Source organism: Dermacentor andersoni, chromosome 4 (assembly GCF_023375885.2).
Source record: "Dermacentor andersoni chromosome 4, qqDerAnde1_hic_scaffold, whole genome shotgun sequence".
NCBI lineage: Eukaryota > Metazoa > Arthropoda > Arachnida > Ixodida > Ixodidae > Dermacentor > Dermacentor andersoni.
The window spans coordinates 21,597,267-21,610,534 of record NC_092817.1 but is presented as its reverse complement, the minus strand read 5'-3'; the positions used below and the strand labels follow the sequence as shown (position 1 = coordinate 21,610,534).

The 13,268-nt window shown below is 47.8% G+C and overlaps 1 protein-coding gene across 1 annotated transcript in view; it reads left to right on the top strand.

Moving 5' to 3' along the window:
- The window catches only part of LOC126536003 (putative fatty acyl-CoA reductase CG5065), a 36,157-nt gene extending 24,470 nt beyond the window's left edge, over positions 1 to 11,687 (top strand). The window contains exons 4-12 of the mRNA XM_050182891.3: positions 1,380 to 1,452; positions 2,720 to 2,826; positions 5,484 to 5,661; positions 5,887 to 5,931; positions 6,021 to 6,139; positions 6,919 to 7,158; positions 8,337 to 8,466; positions 8,909 to 9,036; positions 10,078 to 11,687. Of these exons, the coding sequence (XP_050038848.1) occupies positions 1,380 to 1,452; positions 2,720 to 2,826; positions 5,484 to 5,661; positions 5,887 to 5,931; positions 6,021 to 6,139; positions 6,919 to 7,158; positions 8,337 to 8,466; positions 8,909 to 9,036; positions 10,078 to 10,216 (1,159 nt within the window). The 3' untranslated portion in view covers positions 10,217 to 11,687. The remainder of the gene's footprint in view (positions 1 to 1,379; positions 1,453 to 2,719; positions 2,827 to 5,483; positions 5,662 to 5,886; positions 5,932 to 6,020; positions 6,140 to 6,918; positions 7,159 to 8,336; positions 8,467 to 8,908; positions 9,037 to 10,077) is intronic.
- Positions 11,688 to 13,268: the final 1,581 nt, after the last annotated feature.

Sequence of the window (13,268 nt, the reverse complement as noted above, 5' to 3'; positions counted from 1 at the left end):
AGAAAGTGGTTTTGGCACGTAAAACCCCATAATTTAAAAAGATATTGGCGTCGCCGGCAGTAGCCATGCCTGCCGTCGCGCGTCCATCGCGGATTTGTCGACCTTCCGCCGCCGAGGTGTCTCGGCCACGCGTGATTCTCGTTGACCTCTAGCAGATGATCCGGCCAGAGCAGGCTGGCCGCCGCCCGTCTCAAACCGCATTCCGCATGCTTTCGCGGATCTTTGTGATGCAGACGCCACAGCACTACGTCCAGCGGGTTACCGAGTTTAACCTCGTCGCTCTTGAGATCCTCTATGCCACCTCTCTGATCGATATCGACGCCCCTTTGGGCTGCCTTGGAGGGTACTGCCGCAACGTCAGCTGTAGTTACCATCAAAGATTGTCCTTAGTATACTACCTATTACTACATGTGCTGGGTACCTGTACTCGTAACTATTACATAGCCGTATCGTTCTACCTGCGCTACAACAAATTAGAGTATTACATAGCGTTATGCCACGACGTTGAAGACCCATACACGAACCTACTGGCCGGCGTTGTCATTGCTGAAGCGACATTCACTGATGCCCTTGTCGCAGGGCCAATAACAATGCCCATACCGGCCCGAACCGTGGCGGAGGTGAAGCAGGCGTTAAGCACTCAGTCCCTATACGTGGACCGATCCCGAAGATAGTGCAATGCCAGGCCGACCCGCGGCGGAGGTGAAGCAGGCGTTAAGCACTCCCCTTACTTGGGCCGATTTCGAAGATAGTGCAATTCTGGGCCGACCCGCGGCGGAGGTGGAGTTCGCCATTAAGGAGGGGCCCACATACACAGCTTCGCTGGTCATCCTTCTTCACAGACTGGAAGGGCACTGAGATTTTTCCGTTTTTTGTTTGTTTTTATTTTCTATAATCCGAGAAATTCATAGGAGGGCAGTAGGCAAGGTGGAGTAATACCACTGCCAAGCTCTCATCAAACTATTTAAAGCAGAATAGCAGTTGGTAAAGGGTTTTCCGCCACGCAAAACACAGCATTGTCTCAGGATGGCGAAGCATACTAGCGAATTTAGCTGTGGAGTACATATATGTACATGTGCAACCCGCCGTGAAAGTTTTCGGAGCAGGCAAGTCGCGTAAAGAAAGCTTATATTTTCTGGTGGCGTAAATGTAGTCGAGATACGGAGAGTCCTTTCTGTCGACTTGCAGAAACTTGAGTTACAGCTCAGCCATGCACAAATAACCGATGCGCTTGAACCTCGCGAGCGCGTCTTTGTGTTTGACAGCATCAAAACAGACTCCAGCTCCCTTTCGTTTATTGTAGCCAACTGTAAAACCATTGCGTTACCTACCAGACGTGTTTGTTGCTTGCTAAAGTCCTCGTGCACATTGCTTTGCAGGGTTGCCGTCAACGCCAACGTGAGGGCGACCAAGCGCGTCATCGACCTTTGCTACGAGTTGCAGAACCTGAAGGTACGGAAACCGAGTGTCATGTGGTTATCGTTTGAACTGACTCGAAGACTGCAACGCTTACGACATGATTCTGCTTCTTCGACGCTTTTATAGCTGCTATCCCGCGTTCATAAGCTATAATGCTCGTAGACCTTTGTGTGCCCGTTGATCATGTTGACTGGTTGAAAAATGGGAGAAGATTGCGAAAGTGTAAATACAATGTGTGATTCTGCACACTGTCGAATGTCGCCATATTTGGGTTATTCAGAGAGGGCATCGATGTCAATCGAATACAGTGAGGTTATGCGAGATGGCGGCCTGTGGCAGTAAGCTTCTGCAAATTTATTAAAATGCAACAGTTAACCTGCCGTTGTGCAACCAATGTCTATCTTAGGTACATTAACATAACAGCGGTCTCGGTACGTTTCTTGCTTCATCAATGAACGCTTAAGGATGCTGAATGTTTCAACGAAACATGTATGTGTCTGCCTAGTCCTTCCGATCGCCTACCGCCACTTTGTTCCCAAGATGAATGACATATCAGCTTGTACAGGTTTTGGTTCTTCTACAGTGTATCAAACGGGCATTATTTGAAAGCATTTTAATGCGATTAGTATTCTTTAGATATTTCAAGCACTTTTCGCTCTGCCAGTATCTGTCTAACCTCCTTTGCGAGGTTGACTGATAAAAGTGAGAACGCGGACACTTCCAAACAAAGGTTTTACGCCTGAAATAGATCACTATGTAGCAGGCGCGCCTTACTGTCACACATTATAATTCCAGCTTTAAGCGGCGTGCAGCAGGACCAACACTGTCGCACACTCACTTGTGCACAATCAGCATGTGCCTGCAGTGCCCACTTATAGTTACCCTTCACTAAATAGTAAGCTTCGTGGACTTGTGATCCTGGAAGAATCTAAGCTTTGCTTAACAATAACGTTCACATGCATAGGACTGCCGTAACAAATAGAAAATTCTGTATTTTTTTTTTTTTTTTTTTGCCATCGTATGTTAAATTTTGCAAATGACTTGGAGTGTGGTAGCATACTGCTCAGTTGCTGTGAGGACTCATTTCAGCTAACATCATCCTTTCATTTATAGAACAATTAACGCATTGAGAAGATCAGTCTTCGTTGCCACGACTTCCGACGTAATAAAATAAAATAAATGAATAGTTTGCATTTGCCGAGTTTCTGGTGGCCGCCTTGCAATATTTCCCTCAAAGTGCTCAAGCTTTCACGTGACGCCCAGTTCTGCAATGTGTCGGTATTTCATGTCCGCTCTTCAGGTCTACGTCCACGTGTCGACGACCTACTGCAACTGCCATCAAAAGGAGCTCAGAGAAATGGTCACACCTGCACAAATCAGCCCGTCGAACCTGCTCAACATCGCAGAGTAAGTGACCGGAATCTTTCTTCTGGAGCTTTGCGAGCATTGCCAGGTTACCGGAGATGTAGACCTGACCAGCCTATAGACCAACCGCGTTGGCAGCGACATCTCCTGTCGCTCGAGATTCACTGAGGGACGCGCAGCCACTGCAGTGGCCAGCCGTATTCTATTTGGCTGCTACTGTACAGCGTCTGCAGTGGCATAATTGCTAACGTGCTGGATGCGTCCGACAGAATTCCAGAACTCTTGAAGCCGAAGAGCGACAGAGTTCAGCGTGTACGCTAGGACTTGAGTCTCCTGTCTCAACACTTTCAGTTACATGATCTTGGCACACCGTTTTCGCAATACCACTGCCATTGCCTCTACTGCCAAGCGACAGAGCTTCGCGTACGTGTGGTATATCGTGACACGCATGCTCAGTTAGTACCAGACAGGCGTGCGGGTGACAGAGGTATGCTTGTATACGTCCTAAAGAAAGTGTGTATCAATTCACACGCCAGAATGACTACAGAGAAGCCTTGCCCGAGATGAGCGGAAAGAACCGTGCAGGGGCACCCCGCGTTTTCGAGGTCTCGGAGTGCGACCTTCGTACTGGTGCGCCTTTCGCGTCCTCCTTACCATGTGCCTGCACGAGTGAGGCCGACAAAGTGCCGTGTCCCCAATTTTTCTCTCCATCTGATTAAACGATTTCACCACGAATTCGCTGCGCCCCGTCATAAAACCCTGGGCGGCCGATTTGCGGGTCCAATATTTCAGACGCGCTAACACCCGTCAAGGATACGCGTTCCACGCTGCGGGGCTGAACGCGGCGTGAAAGGGCACACAATGGGTTGGAAGCACTTTCTGAGGTCTGCACGCTGCTTTCTTCGAATCACAGCAATTGACTCGCATTCCAGGGCCCAACAGGCGCTCTGCAGCGGAGCATGAGGTCGTGGGTTCGATTTACGATCGCAAAGGTCGCACTTCAATGGAGACGAAACTCAGGAACGCTCGTGTACCTTGCATCAGTCATTTTGCTTGTGCTAAGTACTGTAAGACGCAACGGGGACGAAACGAACACTGGATATGAAGCGGACACGAGGTGACACAGGGAAGCGTCGCCGTTGCGTCACACAGTACTTCGCGCAAGAAAAATGAATACACACCGACTAGCCCAATTCATAGCTCACCGGACATTACGCACGCGTTGAAGAATACGTGGTGGTCAAAATTGATGCGAGGCTCTCCACTGCGCCTTCTCTGGTGGCCTCTTAGTTGCTTTGAGACGTCAGCTTGCGTTAATCGATCAATCTAGCGATCACAAAAGATTCGATCGTATTCTACGGATTACTTTCTCGCTGTAACAGACGTCAGAATTAAGAAATACGGCTATATAAATAATTGAATGAACTATTTATTGCGGGACAGGATGGTTCATTGTTTTAAGGGTGGAAGTCTTAGAGGACCAGCTGACTATTCCGACTCTCAATCTGCGGATTAATTCACTCGTCCAGTCCTGGTACAGTGGCTGCGTACCTGCGGCGAGCATTGTTGAATACAAGGCATATAAAGCTCAGGAGCGCTAATGAACACATATTAGCGTGTTATTGTGAACGATTGCGTGGTCTATGTACCGTAGAAAAATCGAAATGTGACTGCATCTGCAGAACCGTAGATACTATTCACGCGTTCACGCGCAGCCGCAATGGACATGGCCGCTTGTCAACCGCTTTATTCGGCGTCAGCACACCCAGAGAGTTTCCCGAGTCCCGAAGCGCCAAATCAACGTGTCTCCAGTGACGACGGCTTCGACAAAAACTCCATTATATATATATATATATATATATATATATATATATATATATATATATATATATATATATATATATATATAATATATATATATATATATGTATATAGGTATATATATACTTTCTAGCAGTACTAGCAACGGGAATGGAACAGAAAGCTGAGCTCCAGGATCCGGATCGCGGTTATCGCTCTTTCTACACGGCATTCATTGAAGAGTGGTACTATCAGCAAGGCGCACTAACCCCATTTTACGATAATGAAAAAAAAATTCACCGGTGATTACGATGCTCCTTAATGCGAAATTTGAGCGCAGTTCTAAACATGTTTTCATTTCCCGATATATCGACTGGCGCGGACAATCTGTCTCGTGCGGCACGTTGCAAGCGGAGCGAAGTGTGGCGCGACTGTTTCGCTAATCGGGAGATCACGAGAGGCAGCGCGTGGGTGACGCGTGGCTGCGATCCACTGCAGCCGCCGCAGACAGACGCTCATGCAGCGCTTCGTTTTCATGCAGACGACGCGCGCTACTCTGGCACCATCTCGGAGCCATCGTCGCAGCAAAGCCCTTCATGTGCGCCACTACGCTTTTCTTCTCACGCTTTCGCCGTACCCTCCTCCTCCACTTTCCTCTTCGCGCTCTCTTCGCTATCGCTGTCTTTCATCTCCCGCTGCACTCCGCGTTCGCTTTCATCCTTCGCTGTACTCGTTCGCTCGGTTACGAGGGGCAACGCCGACGCTCCCCGCAGGATCTGGCGCCTAAGAGCTGCGCTCTAAAATACTTTTGATAACTATGCCAGTGATTTCCGTTAGCGATAGTCGCAGGGTCGCAAGCAAGAGCCACATGTGCGATGAGTGTCTTCGGCTTCCCGCAGGTGGATGGACGATTCGATGCTAGAAACCCTGGAGCCGAAGCTGTTCGAGGGTCGCCCTAACTCTTACACATTCACCAAGGCCGTGGCCGAGATGCTGGTCCAAGAGCATGCTACCTCGCTGCCCACTGTCATCGTCCGACCCTCCATCATCACAGGCACCGCCAAAGAACCATTCGCGGTGAGCGCGTTCATCCGTGGGATTTTCTGGCTTGCAGATTGTCAATAGGTTCGCTATAGTAGTCCAACGTTCCTTTCATATCGTAATAATGTGTGCCGTCAATATCTGAATCTTTTTCTTACGGGTTAAATCAATGCAATTTTTCGCTTGTTATTGCAGAATGTTTTGTACTGTGCTCAAATCTGAATATGCTCTCATTATCCCCACGTGCTATCTTTCTTTCAGGGCTGGGTAGACAACTACAATGGTCCCACCGGGCTTTTGATCGCTGTAAGTGCACTTATACACGATGGCTGCATTCCTGATCAACACTTTAACGATGGCATCGTGAAGTTAATGTCGCCTCGCGTTGTCTGCAGCTGGCCAAAGGTGTACTAACATCTGTCTACGGAGACATCAACAAGGTCACCGACTTTATTCCAGTGGACATGGTTGCCAACTGCGTTATCGCAGCAGCCTGGCAAAGAGGCTCTGGACGGTAAGAATGCTCGTCTAGCAATCGGCATGTGACGCTAATTATATCGTTTGTTTGTTTGCTTCGCGTAACCTCCGCAAGTTGAAATCGCCGTTATGAAGCTTTAGTCATGGCGTCCTCAAGCGGTTTTGCGCACCCAAGCGGTTATGCGTACGCCTCGCCGATAGCGTCCCCTAAATTTGGGTTCCCTTTCTATAAAACCCCCTATTGTCTTTTCGAAGTTGCATTGCCTCACTCAACGTATTCGACTAACCAAATTTTCGTTATAACGAAGGCGTTCCAATGCAAGAACTATCCTATAGTGTTGTGGACGATCACAGCATAATCTAATGTTGTCACCTGCACTAAAAATTTCACAGCTTATATACAAAAGCCTAAATTTACCCGCCATGTCACCTGTAAATATTAGTATCAGGTCCACTCGGACGTTCCATATTTTTTTTATCCTCTTTTTCTCCCATTCTCTTCTGGAATCTTTTAATCCCATTCCCCATCCCTATACAGAGTAGCATGCCAGCGGTTATATACGCGCCGGCGAAATTATCTGCTTTTCTAATAAAGAGCTCTATCTCTCTCTCTCTCTCTCTCTCTCTCTCTCTCTCTCTCTCTCTCACTGCTATTCCCGGATGCGTCTACGCTAGTATATATACGCTGTGCCATAACTGAATCATTACCTAGAGAGAGATAAAAAGGGAGGGATATACAGCGTGGTTAGCCAGTGTAGCTCTCGCTATGAGCAAAGGGTCTCGATAGTTGCGACGTGTGCCATTCTTGTGTTTCAGGAGCCAGAAGATGACCGTGTACAACATGAGCTCCGGCGCCGACAACCCGCTGACATGGCAGTACTTCCTGGACTGTGTGCAGAAGATGCCCTACAAGATCCCGTCCAAAGTTACCTTGCGCTACCCACAGCCGCGCCACACCAACAGCAAACTGTTGCATAGGATCCGCATGTTCTTCCAGCACTACCTCGTCGCCCAGGCAGGAGACGTGGCCTTGTGGGCCATCGGAAAGAAGCCCATGTAAGTCAGTTTTCTTGCTTGCATAGTTGGGACTCCCTTTTGTTGGCGCGAGATGGCGCATCAGTCTTTAGCGCAACGGGACAAGTAGCGCTGCGCTAGAACTATTAACCAATACTGCGTTAATTGGGAGCGGTAATACGTTTGCGTGTTACTGCCCGCGATAGATACTTTTCATAATTGTAAAGTGAGCTTTCCTGAAAGGCAGGTTGCCCAATTAACGGCGGCGTAGTCATTCTGTAAACATAGTGTATGCACACTTTGGTTGTATTGTGACATGGAAAATGTAGACGTGGCCCTCGTGATGAAACCGTACGCAAAAGAGAAGCCCCTGCATGTGCAGCTAGCACTTCGTCTTCAATTGAAGGACGACCGGTGCCGTCGCGCAACTGTGCAGTGCAGATGAGTGCACTTGCCAATCAAGAAAAGGGTTTATTCATCATGAGTACCTTAGAACGCTCTATCTTTAACAAAACGCGGCTGAGTGATGACTGCGATCGCTTGCTCGGAATTGTCGTTCTTATGTTTTAATTGTTCCTAGACATCTTTCTTGTCATTCTTTCAACTATGACTCTATATTACCGCTTGCGGCAGCGATTGGAATGTGAAAATGAGAAAAAACAACTTCATTTTTTAAATTCGTGTCAGATCTGAAGAGTGTGCTTTGCATGGAAAGGCCGTTTTGATCACTACTAGGCTATTCGGTAATCTTTAGAAGTAGCGACAATTGGAGGCACATATAACTCACTTGGGATAAAATAGGAGTGAGGCAATGAACAAAGCCAAAGGACGAGTGATATTACAAGGTATTTATTGGTTATTTACGTCACTAACAAAATCGCTAAAAAAAGAAGCTAAGGATCCAGTAGCAGGCTGTAAACTTGCCAAATTTAGCGACTTTCTCGTTATGTTATCAACACTGCAGATACACAGCCACAGGACAGGCGGTTAAGGTCTTGTCCGATGACGGTTACTAAATTTCTGTCTATTGTTGCGCTTAATGTACCCATGACTGAAGCTGTTTACAGTAGGCAAACATGAATCATTTTTAGGCACCGCGGCAAATACAGTGTAAAATACCCAAGCACAAGGGGTCGATCGCGCGGAGATGGTAATCAGCGGCACACTTCCTAACTGTTGGGTATTACGTAATCCTGATGTGGCTCCTCCGTTTTCCGCAGGCTGTCGAGGCTATACGAGAAGGTCGAGAACCACCTCGACATGCTGGAGTTTTTCAGCACCAACGAGTGGTACTTCTACAATGAAAACGTCAGGGCCCTCTACAGTGAACTCAACGCCACAGACAAGGACGTAAGTGCAATATTGTCTTGTTCTTGCTTTTGTTGATACCCGACTCATTATGGCACCTAAAGAAGTGAAAGTTGCTGCCACAGCGCTGTCACGTTGTTCAGCAATATTGATTGTAGCTTGGGCTTTTGCGCACGCTAAGTCGCTTGCGTACGCTATTCCTAACGCTCCCTGTTGGGTGGTGGCCACCTCAAGTGTTGTACTACGGCCATTGACCCCTCGCAGCGATAAATGTATCAGGTGCACACCTCAGTGGCGCAGAGCACTTGAGCCGTGCATATCAAGCTTTAGCGTATTGAACATCAGTGATTCCTTTCGGCATCATTTCCTTCTTCGCGTCTTGTTGCTTCCCGTTGTAAGGTATCTCGTCCACAAACCAGCTTGACGACCGAGTCCAATTTGTGCTTCAATCTCATGACCGTCACAATACGATTTGACGTTGCAGGTGTTCAACTTTGACGTGAAGACGATCGAGTGGAAGCCGTACCTTCTGTCCTACTGCTTCGGCATCCGAGAATATGTGCTCAAGGAGGACCTGTCCACCATCAAGGAGGGAAAGCGACAGCTGGCAAGGTGCCGTTTTTTTTTACCCTTCTTCATGCAGATTTACAAGAGTATATTGCGGCTGCACCACATAATCGGCACATTCCATTACGACTAAGCGCGCCGCAGACGGCGACGTTTTAATTGTTTCAGAATAACTATAGGTCTTAGCTATCTACATTGCGATACAGGGATTAAATTAATTTAATTGTGGCGCGCGCTTGGTGTAGAATATGTGGTGCAGGTGCTTAATAAAGAAGCTGTCTCAAGCTATACGAGGGCGACTTTCTCGCAGCGAGCACGTTGACTTTAATTGGAATGATTATTTCTCAATTAGTTCACCGGATAACTTTGGAAAGTACGGTTTGCCTCAGAGCCAATAAGAAAGTTGAACGCGCCTGCCCGCACCATGTCGCCTGCCTGTTGACTGGACACACTGTTTTGTTAAAACATGTGCAAGCGCATGGGTGGTCCTTATTTTGCTTCGCCATTTCACTCGTTTCCACGAATTAAAATTGCAGAATTCCAATAGTTCCCATGAATGATCTCATCACGTTAGGCTGTGTTACATTATGGTGATTATGACCCGTGATAACCTGGTGTCGTTAAAGCTTCACCGGTTCTAACGGCGCGTTTCCCTGGCGACGGGTCTCACGTAGCCTAGGTACGCTGGTACCACTTTGCAGTCGTAAAAGCGGACACCTTATTGCTCAAACTTTTGGCTCGAGGCAAGATCTGGCACAGCGAGACCCTTCTGCACGATTAGGTTGTTTTGTCATATAGTCAACCTTAACCGACTGGGCCATGTTGCCAGATTTGCGCGCCTTAGTTACGCTGGGGCGCACTTACGTATAGATTGGCCGCAAGTAATCGGCGACATTTGACCAAGATCTCGCCAGTAACAGCGTGCAGCCATTTTCACAAAGAAGTCTAATTGTCTTCATCAATATACAACGATGTGATTTAGTCAATTCATGAGCAGCGCATATCTCGACATCTCCAGCGCTCCGCGTCGTTTTTTCTCAGTCCAATGCTCACATTCGGCTCTCTTGTGACTGTTCCTTTCTGCAGGCTGTACGTTGTAAGCAAGGTGAGCAACCTGCTGATCATTCTTGGAACCTGGCGGGTGCTCAAGATGATCTCCCTGGATCCCATTGACATGGTCTACACGGCAAGCAGCTACGTCCAAGAGCTCGTCAACGCGTTCTGAATCATTGCGACGGCCTTCTCTCGTTTCTTGCCACCATTTTATGCTTTGTTCCTTGGTGGGAGGAAGCTCCGACACTTTATTTGCACATTCACAGCTTGACAAAGAATACTTTTCAGAGCTCGGAAAACGATAATCGCGCTGCTTGATTCTGTGACTCTGTCGTGGCCATTCAAGTTAGTGGCCTCTATGATCGCAAAGATTGCACTGCTTCCTTAAATCTGTATCTGGCAGAAGAAAGTTGTTCTGCTTTTGCAGCTGTAACTGTACGTGTGACAGAAGAAAAAAAATCGGAATGTGAAAGTTGCTAGGAAAGAATTGGCCGGTTGTATGTCTGGTTAGGCTTCCAGTAAATTGCCGAGGGTTCTTATATGCGTTATCGTGTGCGACATGGGTTACGCACTTCGCAAACCTCGGTGCTGTGTGTCCCTGACACGGAGGGATCCAGATTCTGCGTGCCTTCCGTGTTTCGGAAACGCCAGTGGCACGTGCACCGGCTTGACTCCGTGGAGCTGACAGAGAGCCTCAGTGTGGCGCGCAGTCGTATCACAGCGCGCACGTAAAACGGAATACCGGCAGACGTCTTCGGGAACAGTGGCGCTGCTGATGCCTTATCGTGGCCCTGTGATCAACTTTATTACACGCTTGAAGCGTTTTAAGTAGCACCACACTTCTTCGAAAAACAATATGTGAAAAGTCACTTCATACGGATTACAGTCGAACGCCTTTATGACGAAGTGCTTGGTGCCTTCGAAATCTTTTGTTATACAGGTCACTTTGTTGTAAAAGTGTGGCACCGCACCCCTAACTAGAGAACTGGGATAAAATTATTCTTCGTTATACAGTTCATTTCGTTGTGTAGGCGTTCGATGTAGAGGCGTTCGACTGTACTTTGTTGTCGACATGTTTCCACCAACAGCAGAGCCGGCCGTTGCACGGCAGGTTTCACACGCGTTCCTCGAAAAACGATGCCTCACCCTGTTGGCAAACATTGCTGCTGTTTGCGTCTGCGTCTTTTGGTATTCTGATGTCCGAATACGTTAGTACGTCTTGGCTCTGTTTACATCGTCTAATAAATATGGCACCAAAGTCCGAGTTGGAGGCCCCGTTGAGAACAGTATTTTAGCCACAGTGAAATACCGGGGTGTTTTGAGTACCCCTTCGCCAGTACGATTCTGAGTGCCTTGGAACAGCGAATGCTAATTAGCCCTTGCACTTTTGCGTTTGTCACCGTCAGACGCTGCCTTCTCAAAGAAGCGCTCAGATGTACATATTGCATATTTATGGATTTCACAAAGCAGCGTATGTGTGCAGGCTTCTCCCCTTTTTGGTGGCGGCGCTAAGGCAGTGTCCGTCATGGAGGTACGAGTGTACGCGTGCGCAAGACTTGGTGTTGTTCGTTGAGTGCACCATCACTGTACATATCATGTAAATACACGCTTTTATGTTCAATAAATAGTACTCACGCACATGCCTCGCGCTCGTAAAGAGCTCACTGCCCTCGCCGCGTGCCACTTCGGCGTGCGTGCACGCGTGCACCGACAGCACTTCGTTTTTGCTGGTGCCAAGTTGGCTTTCAAATCATCAACGTCGTGGAGGAAAAAATAACGAAGCACCAAGGTCCTCGCTATGGTTGGACTTTCTGGCATACTGCTATTTACTTGACCTTGTTGGGACCGCTATTGACTTGCGATCTGACCAGACTCGGAAACTAGTATCAATGCAAAACACGCTGTCATTGCATGTACAAAAAGTGGACAAGGTGTACGTTCCGGCTGTTCAAATCGGCTCAGGTTTGTTGCATTTGTATTTTCGTTTTTTAATGTTTTTTAACTGTCATCAATGCCAAATAAAGAAAGCGTTAGCCTTTATGAAACACGTGCGGCGAGTCAAAGACAGAATGTTGAGCTCGTTGCAGCTGATGTCAAGGTCAGTCTCCTCGCGAGCGGGAGCGCCCACCATCCTGAGCTCCGAAGGAGGTATAGGCATGTTATGGAAACCAAGAAAGAATTCACCGACTAACCGAGCTCTGAGGACGTCGTTCAAGCCTCAATGTGTTATACGAGCTAGTACGTTATGGAAACATTCACTATGACCCCTGGTTGATTGTATCGCCGATATTACAATCGCTGTGCAGTAAATGTAGTTTAGGCGTTTGTTAGTGAGATAAATGCGATTTTTTTCATTTGGCGATGTGCCTGGGTAACACAGTCCCACAAAGCATTTGGTTTGTTCATGAGAGAACCCGCTCTGGTGGCCAAGTTCGTCCCGCAAAGGGTGGTGAACATAACGAAGCCCCTGGAGTGCAGTTGCCGCGTGGTAGCGGTGGCTACGATATTGACCAGCCTGACGATATCTATCTGCAGGCTTGCGTTTACCTTTCTTTTTAGCAGAGGTGTTCCCACACCTCCGTCCTTCGTGCGCCACAAGGGATGGGTCATTGGCGCATTCACGCTTCCCGCGCGGGAAACCAGCTGACACGGGCGCAACTCGGAGTGCTGTCAGATGTATAGGGGGAGGGGGGGCGAGGGGGATGCGAGAGCAAAGAGAATAAAGCCAGGGAGGTCAAGCAGACGAGCGTCCGGTTTGCCACCCTACACTGGTGGAAGGGAAATGGGGAACCGAAAGAAGGAAGCGGGATAGAGAGAACACTGTGTGTGCACGCAGCAAAGCGCCTGGAAATTAGTCAACAAGGCTGATTCTTGGGCTAGTTGGTACGCTAAATTTATAATAATGGCAAAGCGCTAAAGGCTTTGCCATTATGAGTAAATTAGTCAAGTCCAAGCAAGTGCTCCGCCAATACGTTAGGCTGCCGTCATTCTACTGCCTGAAGCTAATCTTGAATAGGGAAATCTTGTTGTATCTACATAACTTGGCGTTTCTTGTGGAAATGAGGAAATTAGTAGAAATCTAGAAATATCTTAATCTTTTTTTTTTTTTACTCCAGGGTTCCCAGCCTCTACTGTTCTTTGCAAATCGAGGATACTGCTGGCCAAGGTGAATAGAAAGAGACCTGTTTCCACAGTACAAATGGGCTTAAGTAACGCTTTGCTTT